At 41.8% G+C, this 23,992-nt stretch overlaps 1 protein-coding gene across 6 annotated transcripts in view; it reads left to right on the forward strand.

Annotated features, from left to right (window-relative positions):
- cacna1ea (calcium channel, voltage-dependent, R type, alpha 1E subunit a) overlaps nucleotides 1–23,992 on the forward strand; it is a 117,485-nt gene that overhangs the window by 52,416 nt on the left and 41,077 nt on the right. For 5 of the 6 annotated variants that reach the window (XM_085448722.1, XM_085448721.1, XM_085448724.1 and 2 more), the window contains exons 1-2: nucleotides 6,920–7,032; nucleotides 7,186–7,325. In XM_085448722.1, the coding sequence (XP_085304848.1) occupies nucleotides 6,940–7,032; nucleotides 7,186–7,325 (233 nt within the window). In that variant the 5' untranslated portion in view covers nucleotides 6,920–6,939. Of the gene's footprint in view, nucleotides 1–6,919; nucleotides 7,033–7,185; nucleotides 7,326–23,992 lie in introns of those variants that run through there. The other variant, XM_085448725.1, reaches the window with a different exon arrangement.

Genomic DNA, 23,992 nt, shown 5'->3' on the forward strand with positions numbered 1-23,992 from the left:
ATAAAACGGTGCATATATCCTGCCTTATCAGAGACATTCTGTAGTTTTCGCTATGAAATCTAACTAAGATTTAAAATACAATCGCTAATTTAACCAAGGGGGAGTCAGCTTATGATGAACTGATCTAACTGCATCCTAATAACCTTTACTTACACTTACATGCTGCGTGGTTAGTCTATTTTTTGTCCAATTCAAAAGTCAGATTTTTTTCATATTCAAACTTTTTTAGTGAATGAGAGAAGATTTCTAAAGTGAAAGTCTCTAGCTGTTCACATAACCAGTATACAAAGCAAATATGACATATGTCTCACCCTGCTACAATGTGCTTTATCATAATTTATAGTAAATGTGCGTCTTTATAGCCTAAGAGAGTGGTATAGTGTATATAAGGAAGGGCTGCAGCTGCGAGTTCACAGTTTGAGGGCTAAGCTACTGCATATAAACATAACTGAATGAATTATGTCTGCATTTATTCTCAAGATTGACTGGCGAGCTCTGCAGGCCACTGAAGTATAGAGGCATTGTGAAATTGAACGGAGATTTGACTATGATGCCATTACATCCATCCTTATGACAATAATTCAAGTTTAATAAATATAAATTAAGTTCTCCATAAAGATTATTTCTCAGGCTTAAAGAGAGCTCCAAATGGAGATCACGCCAGTAACTTTCTTATGTGTTTACGTATTTAATACTGGCCTCTGCCACAAACACACGGACCTATACACATATGCCACAAATAATTTACAGAGTTCTAATAAAGCCGGCTCAGATGCCTGCGATTCGTTTTGATTTTCACCTCCATGTAATGATAATCACAGCGGCTTGGATCCAATCTGGGCATGAACGTATTCTCAGTTGCACAGGGCACCACACTCTGTCTCCATTTCTATTTTTACACGCATGTTTGAGGAGTCGAGGCACAGTGCCAGTGTCACTGTGACTTGGGATTGCTCACAAGATAGCTTGCGCTAAAGCTGGTAGACGAATCATGATCGACGTCACACATCAGCTGACACCCAGTGAAGCACCGAGGAGGGGGAATGGGTTTGGTTTAGGACTTCTGTTAAATTTGTCCCTACAAGTGAACCAGAGATCCAGCTTTTCACTCTTCCTTGGAGAATGCAAATCAATCCCACATGGATCCAACGTTTCCAAGCAGAACATTGCTAGCTTAGCCTTCTTCCTATAGTGCTTCCTCGTGCCAACACTTCCTCACACATCAGGTAAAATTATGCATCATTTATCAGACAAGGCAACCTTCTTCCATTCATAGGAGGTGGTTTCCATGGTGGATGGGGGTCAATATGGGCAGTCTGATGTGATGTAGCCCCATATATGCAACATTTGAACCAGTATTAAGGTTTTCAGAATTATTCACAAGTAGAAACAAGATGAGAGAGAAACCACGGCTGTGCAATATAACACTAATAAGAGTTTACTATCATCCGTCCGTCCTTCCGTCTCCCACCCACCTCTACCTCCCTGGTGAAATTACCTTCTATAGTAAATGTTTCACATATAGGTATGAAATGTTAAAATACCTATAAAACTAAAACATTTACATTTTCAAAGAGCAGCCTTCACTCACACATCAATGACCCTGTTGATGTAAACTCATGGTCATGCAATACCAAATTGTTTTCAAGCCCAGAGCATGTTATGTTCAAAATGTTACCTGGTTTGACATATTCAATTCATTCACTGTTGTCCACATATCTGAAGTTGGGTGGTAGCAGGATAAGCAGAGTAGTGTCCTCCTTAGAAACACTTTCGAGTACCTGCTGTGGGATCCCAAAGCATTCATAGACCAGTTGAGATATATCATCTCTCCATTGTGTTCAAGGTTTAATTCAATTATATTTTACTTGTATAGCACCAAATCACAACAGCGGTTGCCTCAAATCGCTTTACATTGTAAGGTAAAGACCCTACGATAATATAGAGAAAGCAGAGAAAACCCCAACAATCATATGACTCCCAAGGACCAAGTTCTTGGGCGACAGTGGGAAGGAAAAGCTCCCTTTTAACAGGAAGAAACCTCAGGTAGAACCAGGGAGGGGCGCCATCTTGCCATGACCTGTAGAGGGTGAGGGGAGGAAATCGGGACAAGGATACGCTGTGAGAACCAGAGATTAATAATATCTAATTATTAATATCTTTTTTTTTTGTGTGTGTGTCCCGTTTGGATCTTTAGCCATCAGAATTGTTGTCTTAAGGCCAAGAAAGATGCCAGGCAGATTTATTTTACCAAGTGGATCATCATGGCCTTGCCATATTGGTCCATTTGATTGACCTTTATTATAATTATGTATTTATTTTATTTTCAGTTGCTACAAACGGGACAGACATGACTGGGGGATAGGACAGGGAGAAAGAATGAAAGAAAGAGAGGGAGAGAAAGAAAACCAAAGGGGAGAAGAGACGGTGAGATGGGGGGAAGAAAGGAAAAAAAAAACACAAACAAAACACCTGGGTCACCTGTATGGAGAAAAAAAACAGAAGAGAAAGCAAACAACAAAGAGCAACATAATAAAAAAAACAGCACCATCACAATAAACTAGCTAGCAGTAGATAACAGTAGATACTAAAGAATAAACGATATTGTGCAGCACGCAAGATAGACAGCGCACAATGTGCTTTGAGGCAGCAGCCAAGAAAGGTGTAGTCCGCGTCTGTGAACACCTGTGTGGATCAGCATGCTTGCATTCCAAAGGTTTCTCCATGTAACGATCTGCTAGGGAGTGTGGGGAGCCACAGCCCCGTCCTCCAGGGTATGAAGCAGGTATGGAGGAGATCCAGGCCCCAGAGTATAAGGACCCAAGGAGGACCACCAAAGGGGGGGAACCGTGCCACCCTCCTGGGAAGAGCTGAGTAGAGCCCCAAAGGAGAGGTCACCCCGCAGCTACGTAGCAGGGGCAAGAGGGGGTTGCAGTGGCGTGCCCGCGGGCTCTGCCGGCAGCCAGCTGTGCCAGAGAGGACCGAGCTTCAGGCCCAGAGGCCTGAGGGCATCCCACCCCCCGGAAGGAGCCCAGCTGGGCCACTGGCGCCCGGCCCCGCCAATCAGCCACCAGGAGTGAGCCGGTACATACATGAGCGCCCAGCCCCAGACGACAAGGACCACCAACACACCAACGTCTGAGGGCATCAACCACCGGCAGGGAGTGTGGTGAGGGGAGATAGGCCTCCGTACTTTAAAGGGCCTGAGATGTACCCAGAGAGGTGGAGTCTAAGACCCAACCTGACATATAGACACAGACGAACAGGCACACGCGGACACAGACGTGCATTCCCACCCCATATGCACAACCAAATACTCGGCACTCACCCAATGTGTAGACAGACACAAATAGACACTGCACAGACAGTCGCACTCCCCAAACATACTCTATATCCCAGGTCCAGGTACCCCCGCCCCCAGAGGGGCAAGCCGCACCTAGACCCAGGACATGTAACCCTTCTCTCTGGGGTGGAGGCAAGCGGACCACCTCCTTATCTGCAGTAGCGGGGAGGCCCCGCATCCCAGACCCCTAATTATTAATATCTAACAAGGCCACTTCTTCCATTTGTCCTTTTCGTTGGAGGTGCTTTCCATATTTCAATATGAAAAAAGGTGATTGAAGAAGAAAACTCGCGTCATGCCCCCAGCAGCTTAGGCCTATTGCAGCATCCAGGTCTGCAGCTGGGTCTCCTTCCAGTTGTACACATCCAGAAAACCTTCAACAGGAGGTCCCAGGAGGCGTCCTTTTTATTAGATATTTATAATAAAATGAAAGTTTATAGTACTTACAATAGGACATACACTGGCCAACATTGTTTCATCACACACTAGTAAAATCACAGGATAGAAAACAAAGATCACGCTGACGTAAAATCATGACAAAAGAAGTTTTATGAAGACTTTCATTTATTTGTGTGTTTGCAGTGATGCCGCCTCACAGATAGTTGAGCTGCCCAGTAACCGTCTCATAGCATTGACTCTTGTCTGCAAGAGGAGCCTGTTGCCGTGGATACCTCTCTTCTTTCTCTTTCTATCTTCATTTTCTCCCCCTCTCTCTCCCCCTCAGTCTCTCTCTTCATCCTGTCTCACCCCTCCTCCAGTTTGCTGCGAGTGTTTCAGGGAATGTGGGGTGTGGCGGCTGCTCAGAGCTTTCAGAGAGCCTAAGGTGATGCTAGTTATTGCAGGGAAGTGAATCAAAAGATACACTTAAAATACAAATACAGACTAGAGCTTGAGATGTTCTTTTGGGCCGTGTTTTCCAGCTCATTTATGGATTTGTTTATCCAAAATCTTCTGGGTCAATCTGTGGTTCAGCCTAGGTTTAAGCTGGCACCCCTGCAGGCTAGTGGGAGTAAGATTGCATTTGCTCTGTTTATTTAACTTCTCATCACTCACATGTCCCAGAGTAACCCTGCTAGCTACAGCTGCCAGCACAACATCGATCTGTCCAGTTTCTTATTTAGCCTCATTCACTCCTCCTCGTCAACCTGTTTTGGAAGCTTCTAACTCTTTATATAACCATCATCTTCTCCTCCACCACTCGGCCCCCTTCATTTAAATTGTCACTTTCTCCTGTTGGATTCTTCCCTGTTGTCTCTGCCTCCTCCTTTCTTCAACTCTCCCTCTCCTCTCTGCAGATTTAAGCTCCCTTCCTTCCTTTCTTCCTCCCTCTGCTGCACATAACTAGGATAGAGGGGAATGCCCACGCAGAGCTTTAGATAAAAAGCACATTGCCGGCTTAGTTCAACCAAAGAGGGGCTGGAGTTGAACCAACAACCAATCTAGGTCTCACAGTACAGGCAGCGAAGCTCGAAGTAAGAGCGACCCTGTTTATAAGATCACAACCCAGGTCTTACCTGATAAGCCTTCTGCTACTCTGGCATTTTGTTTGTGTGTCTGCATGTCTGTGTATCCCTGTCGGCTGAGGCTGACCTCAGATAGCAAAGCTAAAGGGCTTCCAGCACGTGTTACCCTGCTGTTGGGTTCGATTCCCTGTAATTAACCTAACTGCATCCATTTGTGTTTGCTGGGAAATTCAGGTGTCACTTAATTAAAATACTTAAATAATTAAGAATTTTTGTCAGCAAATATTATGAAATGAACAAAACCAACAATGAATCGTTGATACTGAAAAGTCTTGTCTGTGTAGTCGGATCCTTATGCAGCAAATTCCTGCCAAAGAACTCGACATGCATCAACCTGCTGCTGCACTGCACAAGAGCAACACGCTTTATTTCTGTGGAGTAATGGTGATGCATTTAGAAAGCTTAATAATAGACAAGTATTCTAAAGGAAAGTATCCAGTACTGTACTTGAGCTACACTCGTTCCTTTATATTTTGCTTCCAAAGACTTTCTTGTAATTTTTAAAAGTGGTTCAAACAGTTCTCCAAACTTTTTTTGTACATCTGTACTTTTTCAGTCCATTCCTTATACCGGACCATTTTCAGTGAAATGTTTTTGTTTTGTTTGTTGAAAAACTGACCTTCAAATCATTCAAGCATAAAAACTGTACCTAACTGAAGGGATAAATCTGTGTTGTATTTACACAAAATAGACAATTTAACAAAGAAACAATTTTTAAATGTATCTTGAGGCACTTTGTTAATAGCAGCTTATAACAAAAACACAGCTTGTTCCCATTTCTTTAGTTGAATCTATGAAAAATACCAAAGGTAACACAGGTCGATGGGCAAAAATCTTAAAATTGTATCTTTTAAATCCCGTTTAAAAACTCATTTATTCAACATAGCTTTTCCATCTAGTTAGTGTCCCTATTTTATATTTGGTTCAATTTCTTATTTATGTACTTTATCTTTTAGCTATATCTGTTCTTAGTAACTTTGTTCTTATATTCCCTTTTATTGCTGTATAATTAGTGCCCTTAACCTGATGACATATGTGCTACTTTGTTAATAGTCTTTTATTTATTGTCTTAACTTTCCTGTTTTTATTGTAAAGCACTTTGGTGTACTGCTGGTCTTTTAAACGTGCTATACAAATAAAGTTGTATTGTAAAAAATATTTTCTGTACCAACAAAATCATTTTTCATCAAATACTTGGCATATCTCGCCATGGTGTGTCCTTTAAGAAACTGGACATTTGGAGGACAAAGGAAGAAGTGATAGGCCTAAAACAACATGAACAGGATCTGGAAGTCATGTTCTTAAGAAATTAAAAAAAGACCTGACACAGGAACTGAGAGATGCATTTGGCCCTTCAGCTGATTCATGGGCCGTTTGCTGAAATTTAAGCAGAAATGGTCTCAGTGCAGGAGTGGCATTCAAGAAGCCATCCTGAAGCATTCATCATCTAAAAAGAGAACAGAACAAAAAGGCAGCCAACATCCAAAGACGAGCGCTGAACGTCCTTCATAGAACCTGGAGAACTATTCCTCGAGAACAATTAAGGAAATCACAAGAAGTCTTGTCCAAGAAAGTTCAGGCTGTGTTGAAGAATAAAGGTGGTCATGCCAAACATTGGATATTAAGGTTGTTACAATGGCACAAACTCTGTTTTTAGCTCACAGACTGTATTTCAGTGTGTGTTTAAATGTGTTTTAAAAATCATTGCACCTATTTCTCATTTTCAAAGCAACATGTAAAGAAATGAGGGGTTACTCAAGATGCTTGCATATACTGGCAATTGCTGACAGTAAGAAAAGCATAGAATCGATAGTATTAGTCTTTAAACTAGCATAAATCCAGAAAAAGGATACTAAAATATAGCCACTGTAGACGTAACCTATGCATCCACTGCCAAACTCCCAGTCAATAGTTTTTTTTATTATTAATCCATCTTTCTGTTTTTGGAGCATCATGACGGGACTACATATGCAATTTCATCTCACAACTTTATGCTGCATAATGAAAAACAAACTGTTGACATTATCTGAGCCAGTTGCTCCTTAACTTTAGCCTTCCACTCCATTTGAGTACATGATCCTCGCCACCATCATCGCCAACTGTATCGTGTTGGCTTTGGAGCAGCACCTTCCCGGAGAGGACAAAACACCCATGTCCAAAAGACTGGTGAGCTGCACATGATCCACAAACACAGTCACAACTCATAATCTCTCAAATCAAAATATAAGACTGTTTGAAAACGCACGACACTTTCATTTGTAGCAGCTCTTTGTCAGCTCAGTGTGAAATTATAATTTCTCTCTTGCTTTGTACTCACAGGAGAAGACAGAGCCCTACTTCATAGGGATGTTCTGTTTTGAGGCAGGCATAAAAATCATCGCCCTGGGCTTTGTGTTTCATAAAGGCTCTTACCTCAGGAATGGGTGGAACGTCATGGACTTCATTGTGGTTCTCAGTGGGTGAGTCCAACAGTGTGTGCATGTGAATGTGTGTACATTTACAGATCTGTGAAACAGGATTAGCATCTTGAATTGAAAAGGCTGGCGACTCTATGAGATTTATGGTGTGAAAATACAGTGCGCAGTGTTCTTAGCCTCTTTTTTAAGGAGCTCGCAGTTATTTCTAGCACCATTGGCTTCAAATGCTTTGCCTACTTGTTGCTTATTCATTGGTAATGTTTGAAACCTGAAAATCTTTCTTTTATTGTGGAATTTATGTTGCTAAAGCTGATGAGTGAACCATATAAAAGTCACACAGGAAGTCTTTTGTGTACCTTATAATGAAAGTGGGACGGTGGGAAAGTAAACCTCTTCTAAACCAACTGTTATTTGCTCTTTTTGTCTAAACTTAAACACATTATACTATGAATAATGCTACTGGTGCCTTGCTGGGGAAAGAACCAGGTGAGGATGAGTGTGCCATATCATATTTCATATTCATAATATAGGACATGTACCTGTGTATACAGCCAACAGTGACCTTTATCCAAACAGAACAGAGTAAAGGACATTTGCATCGTGCTTTTTATTCCATTAGTACGTTCAGAGTAACAGTTTCTATTTGCTTGAATAAGTTGTGCAGTGCTTAGTATTCACATAAAGGTACTCTTCTGTTTTTATGTAGCTGATTAAATTAACATTAGAAAAAAATATCCCAAAATTTAATTTTCCAGGAAACGCGCAGAGGGACAGATGTGGAGAGTCCAGAGCTAAACTGTGGAGAGCCAAACACTCAGTGGCAGCTACTGTACATAGTCTCCCAGGCAAAAACTCCAGGGGGGGCTCCAATCAGCATTCATCACCATTATGTTATAAATAATCTGACACTAATAGAGCAGAGCTGGACACATCAGGCTGCCGTGCTAGCTAAGTTCTAACTTCAAAATAAATTAAATAATTTCATTTCATTTAATAAATGATGATTTAAGTCTCCCCCACAGTTGAGGCTAAATATATGTGTGTATATATATATACATTTATATGCTTGTGGTGCTTTATCAACTCTAAAGCTTTCAGAAAGGTGTTTTAGTGCAGCGGTCCCCAACCCCCGGGCCTCGGACCGGTACTGGTCCGTGAGTCGTTTGGTACCGGGCCGTGAGAGTTGAGGCTCAGGTTTTCAGCGTTATTTTGTTATCGTTTTTATCGTTAACTCGGTTTTCCTGGGTCTTTTCACGTGTGTTATGAATCTTATTTTTTTCGGTACGGGTACTGGTTTTATTTTGTTGTATTTATCCGCGACACCTTAAAGGCCGGTCCGTGAAAATATTGTCGGGCATAAACCGGTCCGTGGCGCAAAAAAGGTTGGAGACCGCTGCTTTAGTGCAATCAAAACTCTGCAAGAAACCACAAAACATTTAACTATATCTGTTGTTATGAAACCCACCAGAAAAAATATCTAATGAATGTAAACATTTTGGCTAAAGAGGTCCTCCCTCTCTCAAGTTTTGGTCTGCTGTAGCAGAGCTGGTCCTCAAGTGTCTGAAATTCAGCACACAAACAACTTGTCTGATCAACAGGTTGTGATAACGCAGTAAGAGGCTGCGCTCTGCCAGCACAGGCAGGGAAGCTAAACATGAATGTGAATAAGCCTGAATTTGAAATACTTAAAGCAACAGATTTGTAAATATTTAATGAGGAGAAAGTACACATGTGTGGACCTCAAGGCCAGTCAGTTTTGCTCTGTGAATGTAAACATGACCAACCATGAATTTCCACACACTAAACTTCAGTGTGCTATGACCAGAGCACTGTACTGGAAGCTGACTAAGCTGTTGAAAAGCATCTCACTCAGTGTACTTACAGTACATTAATTGAATGGGAGTTAAAGACTCTGGGGATGCTCAGCCTGTTCTGTGGGGGGGGGAAGGTGTTGCATTAAAATCCTCGGGAGACACGAGCGCCTCATTGTCAGAGCAGAGAGGGAAATGCTCATGGTTCAAAGGAAGAGCTTGATGAGACAGCAGATCAACCTCGACACCTGTCTCTCGCTCACACACACACACACACACACACACACACACACACACACACACACACACACACACACACACACACACACAAATGAAATATTAATCAAGTCACAGGATAGAAGTACAAAGGGTGGCAGACACGGTTCTTAGAGAATTCTACATGATTCTGGCTGTTCAATTATTGATGAGGTCGGGCTTCTCATGATACTCCGCTCGCTGTTGGAGAGAGGAAGGACGTGAAGTTTGAGGAGAAAGATGGAGGAGAGGAGGGCACGGGAGAGGGGCGGCGTGGAGAGATGAGTTTTGTTCCCGCCTCAAGCCTGTTGATCGGCTGACGCCACTGTCACATACTCTTGTGAGGACACTCAACATACAGGCTGTTCTGATGTGCTTGTATCTTCTGAGTGTGCTGGGCTCCAGTCATGTAAATGTAAATGAATGCATCTGCGTGTAAGTTTCACGTGATGATGTTTCAGATGAATTCCATCTTTACCGAACAGATATTTGGGGCAAAAAACAGATGAAGGAACTTTTATAAACGTGAACAACAGCAGCTGCATTTATTCCACTCTCGCATGCTGTGGGTTGAATTTGAACTACCAGTTGTGACTCAGGGCGGAAACATGCTCGATCTGGCTGAAATAGCCTCTAAGGTTTTATTGTATTAATATTCATCATGATGAAGTGAGCTGCAGATAGTTCCCTCTCTAAATTATCATTTTAGCCCGTGCAAAGATAAATTAATGAAAATGTTCTCACCGTGTCTCTCTCTGTTTCCCTTTTTCCTTCCACCCGTTCAACACTTCCAGTGCACATCAGCACTTCCAGACTTCTAGGCTATCACTCTAGGTTTGCAACTTTATTGGAAAGCAGATAAATGTTATGAGATCTGGTTGGTATTATGAGATGTAACACCAGTTTTGTCTATCAGTCAGTAATTAGGAGGTCTCTACAGACAGGAAGAGTCTGAGTGTGTTGCAAATATTCTGCATATAGATGCTTTCAAATACAAACACTGAACTGTATTCATATTCCATTACAGTCGCTTGGCAGCGTCCCTCTATTTTTGATTGATTGATTGATTGAATCTTTATTTTGAACATGTTGAAAAAGTACAACAAAATAGAATTAAAAGAGACAAATGAACAAAGCAAAACAAAAGGAAAGAGAGCAACCACAACTCCAAATAAAGTTCATGTTCAAAAAGGAGCAGGAAGAAGCAAAATTGCAACCAAATTTTCATTGTGGTTGTAAAGCAACACTTTCATTCGTGTAGCACTGCAAAGAAAGTTTCTGTGCAATGAGACGGCGACAGCTGAGCTAAAGTAGGAGCAAGAAAGACTGAAACGGTGACCAGTCAAGCGATTTTTATCCCTTGGCTGCAAAAAGGTTGATGGGGTGTTGGCCTGACACCCTCTGTCCTCAAAGGATGCCATCCAGAAACTTCAAGAAAGATAAACAGGCAGAATAACTGTTGATGCAAATAATCAAAGTACCAATAATCAAATTAACATATGGAGAAACAAAAAGAGTGAACATTTAAGGCAAATACAGCATTACATATTCAAAAAATGTGCGTCAAAGAAGACATTGAGCAATATTAGATGCTGCTAAATGTTTCAGGAGCATGTGAATGTTGACCTCAGAGTGCAGTCAGTCAGTTAACAGTGAAGTGAGAGTGTGCTCTGTGCTCTTTGTGAGCCCCAAAGATATTAAGTGGGGAAAAGACGATTACATATTTTGTTTTACTCACTTGCTAAATAAACAGTTTGACCTCCATTTTTGAAAAAATGATCACGTGAGGGGATTATTGTTTTTTATTTACCTTGTGGGACTCTGAGAGATTCTGTTTATGTGTGTTGAAGCCTGCAGTCACCAAAACGCTCAGAAATAGCAACTTCAAGTGGACTTGACTTACAAGATTATGAGTTCTTATAGTGCAGTTACAACAAGCCTGCAGTAAATCCACTACGCTTTCAATCACACAGGCGGGAGCCCTCATTTAAAACTTTGCCCGTGGAAGCATAACACACGAGTGTTAGCTCAGACTACTAAACCTTTCCTCAGTGAGTACCCCGGACTCCCTCAACCTTTTGTGCGAACATGTGTAATTATGGAAGCATTTGCTAAAAGTGTCAACGCTGGAGGCTGTGATTACCTCAGCAAGCTTCCTTGGTGTTTCAAGCTGGCCTGTATTACACAGAGCGCGCGAGTGGGAGGGAGGTATGAAAAACCAGATGGCACTTACTGTTTCCTCAAAAGCTGTTATCGTGTAACGGAGGGCTGTTGTGGTGGAAATTGGAATAGAGGGTTTTCCTCAGGCCCGCTCACATGGTTCACCAGCCGGTTACTCCTGCTGAAAAAGCAAGCTGTGAGGCAGAGCAGCGAGGAGGAGAAGCATGGGAGAAAGAAAGGAAGTGAAGAAAAAGGAAGTGAAGAAGGACGAGATGGATAGAGCTGGAGAAAATACGAAGAAAGACTATTTGCGTAATCGCACGTACTAATTGGTATCGTGGTCGACGCGTTGGCTGGTAAGCCCTCCATTAGAGTGGCAAAAGTTGGCAGAGGCAACGCCCACCACGGGTTTGTTTCATCACTGTGTGCCAGACCCTCAGGGGGGTGAGGAGGGGGGGTTGGTTAGCTCAGAGGCAGCTGATGAGTGTAAAGATAAGGAACCTGGGAGATGAGCATTTCTCTGTGGCTCTTATATATAGGATAATGTTTTCATAAACATTGCTGCCAAGTTTGTTATGAAGATTTTTTTCAGTCTTTTCTTCTTTACTTCAGAAAACACATCTTGATTTTATTCATTTGGATCCCCATTAACTGTGCCCTAGAGCTCAGCCAGTCTATAGAGATACTGCCAGCTAAGTACCTGAAATGTAATTTTGGAACACCAACAAGTAGAAAGAGGAGAGGGCTGTTTAGAAAGCCTGTGACAGGAAAATGTCTGAAGCACAGAGGGAGGGAAAGATACTCGGGAAAATAAATGATGTAATATGGCTCTGATGTAGCAAACACTTTAAAATATTGTTTTCAAGACTTTGAGAAATCTGTCTGTTTTTCAAAACGGCAGCTAGTTATCTTGTTAATGTGATGCTTGTCTGTAAATGATAAATCATTGAAATATTTTTAGGGCAGTCAAATATTGCTCCTAACGCTCGCTCAAAAGAGCGGCACAAGTCGTACTTTGATTATTCAGGTATAGTTACATATAAATCCTGTAATGTAATTTTGTTCTAGTGAAACAATCACAAGTAACAAAAGTGAACGTAATGTTTATCGTTCACTTACCATCATATAGACTCATTTGCCACTTTGTTGGGTACACCTATACAACTGGTTGTTAACACGATTATCTCATCAGATATTCAGAGATGTAGGCAGGATCAAGAAGACCCACTGAAGTTCAAACTGAGCATCAGAATGGGGGAGAATGGTGGTCTAGGTGACTTTAAATGTGGCATGGTTGTTGGTACCAGACAGGCTGACCAAAGCACTTCAACAGGCATTTTCCCACCAATCAGGAAAAAAAGAAAAAGAGAAAATATCCAGTGAGGAGCAGTAATCTGGGTGAAATGCCAGAGGTCAGAGAAGAATAGGCAGACTGCTTTGGGCTGATTGGACAATCCAGCATCACAGCAGCAAAACCTCTAATAGACACGCCGGTCCACAGAGTCCACTTCACACTCTGCTTCTCCAAAACATGGAATGAACACGCATGCAGACGCTACAGTTGATCAACTGAACGTTATTTAAATGCAACAGTCTGAGTATCCGTGACCTTCCCTTTATGACCACACTGCATCCATCTTCTGATGGCTGCTTTTAGCTCTGTGCTCCATGTAACGAAGCTCAAATCATCTCCAACTGGTTTCTTGAATATGAAAATGGGTTGACTACACGTGACTATAAATGGTCTCCATAGTCTCCAGCTCTCAATCCAGTAGAGCACCTTTAGGATGTGGAGAAACAGGAAACCAGCTTTCATGGATCGTGGAAAACTGCAGTATCTGTGTGCTGTCATTTCAATATGGACCAAAATTTCCGAGGAATATTTGAGGGACTTTGTCTCGATTCTTCTCGGAACAGATTCAACAGCTCTGAAGGAAAAAGGAGGTCCAACATTTTGCAAGGTGCATCTAATAAATTGTCTGATGAGTGTATTCTGTAGAGCCGCTGTCGCTAACATTATGTGAAAAATTAAGTTGTTGGCTGTGGTCAAAAATATCTGTCACAATTTGTATAATTAGGACTCAAATGCAGGACACGAGCAGACTGATTAACAAAAGGCGACTTCAGGGGGCTCCCCACCTTGAGCCTGGGATTCTGGCTTTGCTTAGGCACTCGGGCCGCGGCTGGTGAGTCGCCAAGGTTGTCCCAGGAGGACCAACTCAGGGTCAACCGCGACCCCCCCTCAGAGAAGAGCAGAAGAGAGCACTCTATCCCTCTTCTTCTCTTTTATTCCCCCTCTCTTTCTGCCAGCTTTCTCCCCAAATTCACTTTCTTTCTTTTTCTTTTCTGTCCGTTATGGTTGTAATAATCCAAAATAAAAAAATCCTAATAAAGTTCTAATAAAATATGACTATCAAGTGGACAGTTATAATAAATGCCACAATGCCCCACTTGTACTAACAATTCTGATTGCTGCACTGTTGGACACGACAGGGGAAAAGAGTAATAAACTTTAAGCATCAAATCTCCAGATGGTGGAGAGAGAATCAAAATCCAAAAGGACAAAGTGACACAAGAAACCAAACTCACTTCCAGAGTAATTAATCAAACCATGAGAAACTAGAAATCAAATGCTAAGAACTAACATTCAAGATCTACCAAGATGATAATTAAAGTGAAATAGGAATCAAAATACCATCCATCCATCTTCATCCGCTTTATCCAAGGCCGGGTTGCGGGGGCAGCAGCCTAAGCAGAGAAGCCCAGACCTCCCTCTCCCCAGCCACCTCCTCCAGCTTATCCGGGGGAACACCCAGGTGTTCCCAGGCCAGCCGAGAGATATAATCTCTCCAGCGTGTCCTGGGTCTGCCCCGGGGCCTCCTGGTGGGACATGCCCGGAACACCTCACCCAGGAGGCGCCCAGGAGGCATCCTTGTCAGATGCCCGAACCACCTCCGCTGGCTCCTTTCGATGTGGAGCAGCAGCGGCTCTACTCTGAGCCCCTCCCGGACGGCCGAACTTCTCACCCTATCTCTAGGAGGAAGCTCATTTCTGCCGCTTGTATCCGCGATCTCGTTCTTTCGGTCACTACCCAATCAAAATCAAAATACCTCAAAATAATAAAAACTTAAAGCGCTAGAAGAGTAACAATGAACAGAAAGCCTAAACCAAGAGACCCAAACCAGGACAAGAACTTTATAAACCTGTTGAATTATGCTGCGATGTTATCTCGTTGTTTTGTACATTAGCTTGGGAGAAAACAGAAAATGACAGATTTATACCTTAAACTGACAGAGACAGTTCCCTTTGCTGTGAGAGCAGTTTATACTGCAGGCATCAGACTTTATTCTGACCATTTCCTGCTCTGTTACTACTGCCGACCAGAAGGGAGAGCTAACGCGAGAGCTTCAAATTGATTTACATCAGTGAAGCCAACACCCTTAATATCAGCCAGCATGGGATGTGCTATGTTTCTCTCCATCTCTTCACTGTACTTCACATCTCGGCCCTCTTTCACTTGCTTTGGTTTCTTGGCTTCAGTTCAATTTTCTTCAGTTTTTAATACATTTCTTAAGCTTTGCTCTTTAAATGATATTAATATGACAGATAAGTTGTGAACATGCATCACTGCACCTGACTCACTGAAGGCTGCGAGCACAATCTGTCTGGTGTGTATTACTGTTACTCGTGCGTATGAACCAAATGTGCCACTACTGCACGTCTTTTAGCCAGCAACACCGTATGTCTGCTTGGCATTCATGCACATGTTAGACGTGACTATATCAAACTGTCTCACACACACACACATATTCACACAGACGTGTCCTCTCCAGTCTTATTTTCCATCTGTTGTCTGATCGATTGATGAGTTCAGACATAGCAGGGGTGGATATGTCCCCCTGAGCTGTTACCGTGGTGACTGAGAACCCCGCCCCAGGTCAGGCTGTCACTGGCTCCAGTCCCGCTGCTACAGTTAGTCAGAAAAGGACAGAAAAGTGCAGATACACCTGTTTCTTTGTATGTTTATGTGCGTGAGTGATGGCAGCACTCTTCTCTCACATTTCATTTGGCCTTTGTTTTAAAATAAACAAAGTGAAACATGATTAAGATGAAGAAAGAGAGAGCAGTTAGTGACATTTGAATCCTCGCGCAGACGTGGTGTTTTACCTGTGATCTCATCCCGAGGCAGTGAATGATGATCATGATGCCGAGGAAGCTGACAGCCTAACAGGTTCTCTCTCTGCCCCTGTGTGCTCTCCCTCCTTCATCCTATAAAGACGATGAATGGGCTGCGAAACAAAGCCCGTGTCAGGGGTCTTTATGCAGTCCAGTCTAGTGTCTGATTAGAGACGATGAGGTGCTACAGTAAGATCAAAGGGGTTCCTCTTTTTGAAGGAACTGAAGTCAAATGAAATTCAATTTGCAACTTAAAGTTACACAAACTGAGGGAGGGTCAGGGCCATTTCTCAGTCGTGACCTGGCAATTTGTCTTCACGAACTCAATTTTACTCAGAATTAAATTTTTGCTTGCAGTAAATCCTCTCCAGTCTTACATTTGTCTCTGAACGAGATCTGGTAAAAGACGTGATTGACAAACTACAAAGAGTACGGTCGCAACTGAAGTCTCCTCAGATGATGTTCAGAATGAAATTGCATTTTTCAGAGACAAACAGAAATGCGTGTGCAGCCGGTGGCAGCGCCGAGGAGCTTACTTAGGATACAGTGAGAGAGGCTGAAACACACATGCTACCCACGTTACAAAACACTGGCTAAATCTGGGCACTAATTTATATTTTGAGTGCATGAGTCATAAAGCAGAACAGTATAAATGTATTAATACATCAATAAAGATGTTACATTTTTAAAAAAGTTCATTGTTATTGGGCACATCTTTGCTGGGTTTCTGTGTCCAGTTAGATTTGAGAGATGCTGTATAGCGATTTACATCACACCAGCAAATATGGCTGAATTTAATGGCTGAATATAGAAAAAAGTTATTAAAATGGAGGATTTATCCACTCAACATAGAATTGTTGTCTTAAATCCAAAGTAATTTTGGTGCTTTGTGGTTTGGGGCTTATTATAACTCCTTTTACAACATGAAACACACAGCGTGCCATTTAGTTTCTAGGTTCTATGCTTCCTCCCCACCTAAGCAGCATACTCACAGGAACACTAGAGGTCCGTTAGCTTCGGACATATATGCCGTTAGTGTTTTGTTATTTTCTTTCATATTTCAAAGTGAGAAAAGAGGCTGAAGAGAAGATTTGTCCAAATACAACCTGTGTCTGTGAATCTTGTTTTGACCACATCTTCTAAGAGGAGTCAGAATCAACAGTTATGTTGCCAAGAGAGGCTACTGAGATTAAACTGAGCCTGAATACAGACACTTCGCGCACCTCTGGAGATTTTCACTTGTAGAAAACCGGCGTTTGATCTCTGCTGGAGTCTAAGCAAAGGACCTGACTAACAATTGACCGTGAATTTGCATTAGAAGATTGCTTTCAGTGTACTGTGGCTTGTAAAAAGCTATGAACTTCGACCTTAGATGCTGCTCGGTGTTTCTTAAGGGCACTCTGGTTTGTCACTGTCAAAATGACGTCAGTGTCAGTGGCGCTCCTTAAGCCATGTTGCTGTCACAGTTGTGTCACTGCCAGGAAGCAGCATAGCACTGGCTTTGAGACAAAAGGCAACCTTCGGCCCAAACACAGTATTTACTTCTTTATATTTGTGTCCATCTCAAAAGGAACACTTGAAAAGTCATTGTAAGTTTGCTATTGTTGACACAGGGACTATATTTTTTATACTATATATAATTGTAATATGATAATACAGTAATTCCGATAATTATAATATTACAATATCATGATAAATACATTATAAAATGAATAATTTATAAAACATCCTATATTATAATTTACTGAGATGCACACACATGTGCAGCTCCCTGGATAAAAGCACCTTTGACAGCAACAGTAACTCCAATAACAAACTGTTACAACCAAAGTATGCAGAAGAGCATCTCTGAACGCACAACATGTCAAACCTTGACGCAGATGTGCTACAGCAGCAGAAGACCCCACTGGTGCCACTCCTCTGTTAGGAACAGAAAACAGAGGCAAGGCAAGTTTATTTGTACAGCACAACTCAACAACAAGGTGATTCAAAGGGCTTTACAGAGACATTAGAAACAAAAACAAATAAAAAGCATGATTTAAAATTGATTAAAACAAGCAAACAAACAAACTAATTAACAAACAAACAAACAAAACAGATAAAATCAGAACAGTAGATAAAATCAGTAGTTAAATGTAAGTTTTGAAATTTAAGCTTAAAAGTGTGGATTTGGTGCTTTATTCAAATGCAGCTGAGAACAGGTGAGTCTTCAACCTGGATTTAAATAAACTGAGTGTTTCAGCTGATCTGAGGCTTTCTGGGAGTTTGTTCCAGATATAAGGAGCATAAAAGCTGAATGCAGCTTCTCCGTGTCTGGTTCTGACTCTGGGAACTGATAAAAGACCGGATCCAGATGACCTGAGGGATCTGGAAGGTTCATACTGGGTCAGGAGGTCACTGATGTATTTTGGTCCTAAACCATTCAGAGCTTTATAGACCAGCATCAGCATCAGAACAGAGGCTCGTGTTCACAGTGTTTTTTATTCGCTGAACTCAAATGACCTCCACGAGCATCAGATCTGAATCCAGGAGAGCACATTTGTGCTGTGTGAAATGGGGCAGGTGCATCACGGATGTGCAGTCGACAAATCTGAGGAACTGTGCGATGTTATTATGTCAGAATAGACCAAAACCACATTCATGTTTCCAGCACCTTGTTGATGGGGTTCAACCGGGTACCAGTGAGGTGGACCTATTAAAGAAGTGTAGAAGCATAGAAGTGTTTTTGCTGCATAAGACGTTTTTGTACACCATCAATACTTCTCATTGATGGTGTGATTTTAATCAATTTTACCAGCATCTACTGATACTCAAAACTTTCCCTTTATGACCTCCTTGTGAATTAAATGATAGTCATTTATAACAGGTGTATGTGAGTGTGTGATGTAAAAAGTGTTGGTGACTCATGTCTCCAATGAGCTAAATTAACATCTCTCCTTCATTCACTCTCTCTCACTTTCTCTGACTTCTAACAGATGGCTACTGAATCATTTACCCATATTTATTATTCATTCTGGCCAAAGAGCAAACATTTAGCTAACTGACATATAAACCAATATGCAGGCTGATAAACCCAGGCCAGTATCTCAGGCTGTTGATTTAAGGAATAGTTGCATTTGACCTACCTTCCTTCCTTCCTTCCTTCCACCCACCCCTCTGTCCGTCCGTCCGATCTTGCACAACAAATTGTGTTTCTTATGTGTGCGTTTGGGGTTCCTGCTGTTTTTCGGTGAGGAGGAAAGAGAATAAAAAGGACAAATGAGGGGGGGAGTTAAAAATGAGTGAGTACACTGTGGGAGGCACAGAGGCTTATATCAACTAAACCAACCAGAGCAGCACTGTAGGAGTTTTTTCATGCAATTCCTTCTTCTGCACACACCACCCACCACACTGTGAGAGCAGCGGTTTTAATTGATTGTCCTGCAGAATCTTACATCTCCCTAAACAGGAACCCTGTGATGTATGTTTTTTAAAAATCACGCTCAGCTGTTTCTTCCTTCCTTCCACAGGTAGGACTGTGTTGTACTGTAAGTGAAAAATTGTTTCTCTATTGTTAGAGTTTTCACAAAGATTAAGACTCGTGCTCATGGACACATCAGCTGGGAGGATATTTGCTGGGACGGCAGTTGGGTCTTACTTTAAGATGCTAGTTTTAATTAAGCTATTCTTTCAACATTTAGTGTAATGCACAAAATATGGTGTTAGTCTTCCTGCTGAGACAAAGCTTTCTATCTCGGTGCAAGAGTTCTCATGTGTGCACTGTATTGTACTGCGTGAACTTAGTTGAAGCCTCTTCTGACAAATTCCCAGGTTCATTCCAGGAGACGAAAGAGGGAGAGATCATTTGGAACAAAGTGATTATACAGCTTGAAGCGTTAGAAAATAGCAACTGCATAACCAGCAGTGACAAAATAATTCAATAATTAACTGTGACAATAAAATAAAATCACAGCATCTGTTGCAATAAATCTGCTCATTTCCAGTAGCCAGTGTGCCTTCTTAACTATTTGTTCTTGAGTAATGTTTAAAACCCCTACAAAGAGCAAAATGGCAACAAAACACCTTCAGTATCTTAATCTTTGATTAATTTTTATTGTTTATTATCCAGTTTCCTTAGCTTCACCTCGTGCTATGTTTCCCTGTGTAGTGCTGCTGGAGTCTCTCCGCCTGATGCAATCTACTGGAATTTGTACACATGAAACATGATGACTGTGTGCCGTACGCGCTATTGGTCTCTGTCGTGGAAGTAAAGGCAATCACGGCTATTCTGTATCCCTCAGCATTACAGAGGTCCTTCAGTTGACTTTAGGATGTGGCTGTGTCCAAAATCAGTCACTCCTCACTATGGAGCGGACTGTTTAGAGGTTGCCACTATGTAGTGGGGCAACCGTGGGTCAGGGGGTTGGGAAGCTCATCTTGTAACCGGAAGGTTGCCGGTTCGATCTGTCTGTCTTTGTCGTTGTGTCCTTGGGCAAGGCACTTCACCTACTGCCTACTGGTGTTGGCCAGAGGGGCCGATGGCGCGATATGGCAGCCTCGCTTCTGTCAGTCTGCCCCAGGGCAGCTGTGGCTGCAGCTGCCTCCACCAGTGTGTGAATGTGAGAGTGAAGGAATAGTGGAATTGTAAAGCACTTTGGGGGTCTTGAAAAGTGCTATATAAATGCAATCCATTATCATTATTATTATTATTATTATTATTAGTGTTGTCCAATAGGGAGAATAGTGGACACGGAGCATCCTACACTGGCATAAAGAGTAATTTCCAACTCCTCCTTATTACCCATGATGATAAATCAACATTTCGACCCAAACAGAAAATCCAGTTTGCACTTGCACGGAGTCAGACGTGCACAAAAAGGTCATAAGGAACACGTAAACTACATCAAACACTAACAGGAGTAGGAAGTACCAACACGAAAGCCACACAAAGATCTAACCTTCAAAATAAAACATTAAAAAAATCAAACATTCCCACTGTGCAGTTAGATCGTGTTTCTGTGTTTCTTAGTTAGTAGTTATCCACTTATTCTTCCTTCTTCCTGCTTCGCTCTGGTCAGCATGTCTCTCTGGTGTCTTGTTTTCAGTTTTACTTCCTCAGCAGTTTTGTGGTTATTATTCAGACCTGTGTGTCATTACCTTCCTGGAGCCAATTCCCTGATTACCTTCATGGGTATAAATAGTCTGGTCTTCTTTAGTCTTTGTCAGATTATCTCTGTCTTCCTTTGTGGGCATAGCTAGTTTGTGGCACTTGGCTCTAAAGGTTTTTGTTCTTTCTTTCTGTAATGATTACAAATGCATATCTTACTTCAGCCCATGTGTTCTGAGCAAATTGTTTCATGCGAGGCATGTAACGGAGAAGCACCACTGAAAAATACACTTTGATTATAAAGGATTTTTAGGGGAAAAGAGGTATTGCCTAAAAATAATGAAAAGAAATTAACTGTATTTTCTTTGTCTTTTCTCCCAGAGACCTTATATGGCACCATCATTCATCCTCCTCGTTTAGGAGTTTTATGACTTTTATAAAATTCTCTGCGACTGTCACTGATCTTGGCTGACTTGAAGTAAAAACTGATGATAATCTCAAATCCTGGCAATGTATAGAAAATAATGCAAAATTAACTGTAGTTTACCTGAATTAATCAGTTAATCTAAAAATCAGATTTAGGGATAGTTTAAATTTGTGTCCTTCAAGCACTCGTTTTATCAGCGCAGAGTGATTTTTATAGTTAACTTACTGAACAAAAATTCTAAAAATGTGCCAGCTATGAGTAAATGATTTCAAATAAAACCATAGACCCATCGTTCTTCTTTTAAATGGCAGAAACTTTCAGTCAGAAGGATAAATACAGATGTAAATAACAGTGCTAATCACCGAGTAACCGGGCTCTGTGGTGCCATATTGTGCGTGCTTGCTTGAGGCACTAAAGGCCCCCACAGACCCACACAGGTGTTTTTAGTTAACATGCTAATTACACCTGTATTGTTTTGCTTTTTTTTAAAACTATAACAGTGTTACAAATGTAATGTAACAAAACTGTCAAGCACTAATAAAATGATAACAGTGTACCTATCCTAACAGGTGCTACAAAACTCACATGTCCATCAAGCCCGACTGGTAGACGCCCACACAGTCCTTAAAAGAGCTTTCATCAGTCAGCATAAGTGAAAACACCTGCATGGATGCGCTGTGGGGTTTTAATGAAAGGAAATCATTAAAGTTATGTTAATGTTCCTTGTAACACCTTTGATTTTCATGCTCTTGCTGTTGCAAAGGTTCATTTTGGAGAAATGGAAACGCTGTAAGTGAGTGATGGCTCTCTGAATACTGTTAGAAGTGTTGCAGCGTCAGATAATGACACGTTACAATGAGCAAATACAATATGGATTACTGTGTGTGTAACAGAGTCCACGGCAGACCTGATGACATGCTCACGGTTGCCGTACACAATCACACGCTCGCAGCTTTCCAGCTCAGCCGACACTCCAACAGCATGACGTCAGTCCGCACAGAGGCGTGATTGCGGATGCCGTGCAGGTGCGTCCACCGTCCCTGCAGCAGCACCGCAGACTACGCCCTGTCACAATGTGTTGTACACGTTTAAAGTTATTCCATAACACACAATCAATCATTGAAGAAAAATCAAAGAGGATTTTCTTCTGCTGGAATATAATTTGAATCCTTATTTTAACACACAAAACTGATCCTGTGACTCAAAAGCTGCAGACCGGTAATTAATGTCGTTACAATATCCAGGTGCGCTCACATCACATTCGTTAACAGCTCAACAGCGACACGGAGCATAAGCCACGACGTTATCAGTATCACGCCACGACAGCTGTCACGCCAGATTTGTCACGCAGCGGGGAGCTGTCACCTCTGCAGGGTATGTCATTGTTACTCACTTATCATGGCTGACAACTCTGACCAGGCCATCGGCTAAGTTCACTACAGTGCGTCTCATATAACGCTCGCAGACATGCTCAGAGTGAACGGACACGTTTTTCTGTCTGACAGATCCCAGTGACTAAAAGCGACTTTATTCATTTTCAGAAACACCAGTCACCTTTGAGCTTCGAGCCGTCCCTGAGATCGGTTAGGTTGTCTAAAGATTTATTACAAGGGTAACCCAAACCCCCTTGTTGCCATAGGACCCCCTTCAGTTGTGGGTGTGGCTAGCCCTGTGAAAGGCTCCCGAATGAATTTTATTTGGAAATCTATTGAAAAAATAAAAGAAACTGCAGAATAACCAACACTTATTTGTGTTTGTTTTGTTTCATCCTTTAACTCTGGACCACTTCATGGTGTTCATGAATAAAATGGTGACTAATACCACTAAAAATGAATATTCCTGCATTACCGAGAAGGAAGTCAACCGGGAGGTGCCAAACTCCTTCTTTGAGCCAAATCGGCCATGTGTTGTGCTTCCCTTGGCTGATTTAAATCTGCCACTCTCTAAGGCCAACCTTCACCTTCCTCATGTCCATCACGTAGGTGGTGCCAATGGCCAGACGGCTGTAATGTGCAATATGTCTGTAACAGTAATGAGTATAGCAGGCTGTGGAACAGAGGGAATTGTTAGTGAAAGCATGTTTCTGCAACATTTCATTAGATAAATATGTGTATATATTTTTTTCCTAATAAATCTAATAACATATAGTTTAATTTGGTGCTGATATGTCTATTTATTACCCAAAATATTGACTCTCAGATGGCATTTTTTAAATTTTTTTTAGCAGAGGAAGCTTCTATACATCTGAGCCTTCGCTCTAATGGCCTCAATCCATTTTCATACTATGAGTCATTTATTTGTGTATTGGTAGGCTTTAGCAGTAACTACCAGTATGCTTAGTATGGCTATAACATGTTATTTAGAAATGTTGTCTCAAAATCTAACAAACAAGCAAAAACTTTTACCCCAAAATGGTTTTGGACTTTTCTAACTGTGGTTGCACCAAAGTCCCAGAACACAATCTAACTTCTGCAAATGGTTGTTGCTGCAAAACGGAGCCTGGGACGTCCTCTGAATATCAGCGGACTGAATGAGAAAGCCATTTTTAGAGCCTTCATCGCCATAACAGTTAAAGAGCAGTCAGGACTGATGGTCTGAAGAAAGATGGAAAGATGAGGGAGGTCGAGGATGAAATGACGGCGGTGTCAGGAGGGAGCGAGTGGTTGGATTAAAAGGAGGGAAGGAGACGAGAGAAAACAGGAATAATCAGCGTGTTAGTGAGCTGTTGAGGCTGGGATGAGGAGGGAGTGGCTTCAGGTGTGAATGCAGTTCTATTTCTATATCTGCGTGGATG

The sequence above is a fragment of the Copadichromis virginalis genome, linkage group LG23 (assembly GCF_057382275.1).
Source record: "Copadichromis virginalis isolate Kocher_CV1m ecotype Utaka linkage group LG23, C_Virginalis_male_GT1.1, whole genome shotgun sequence".
NCBI lineage: Eukaryota > Metazoa > Chordata > Actinopteri > Cichliformes > Cichlidae > Copadichromis > Copadichromis virginalis.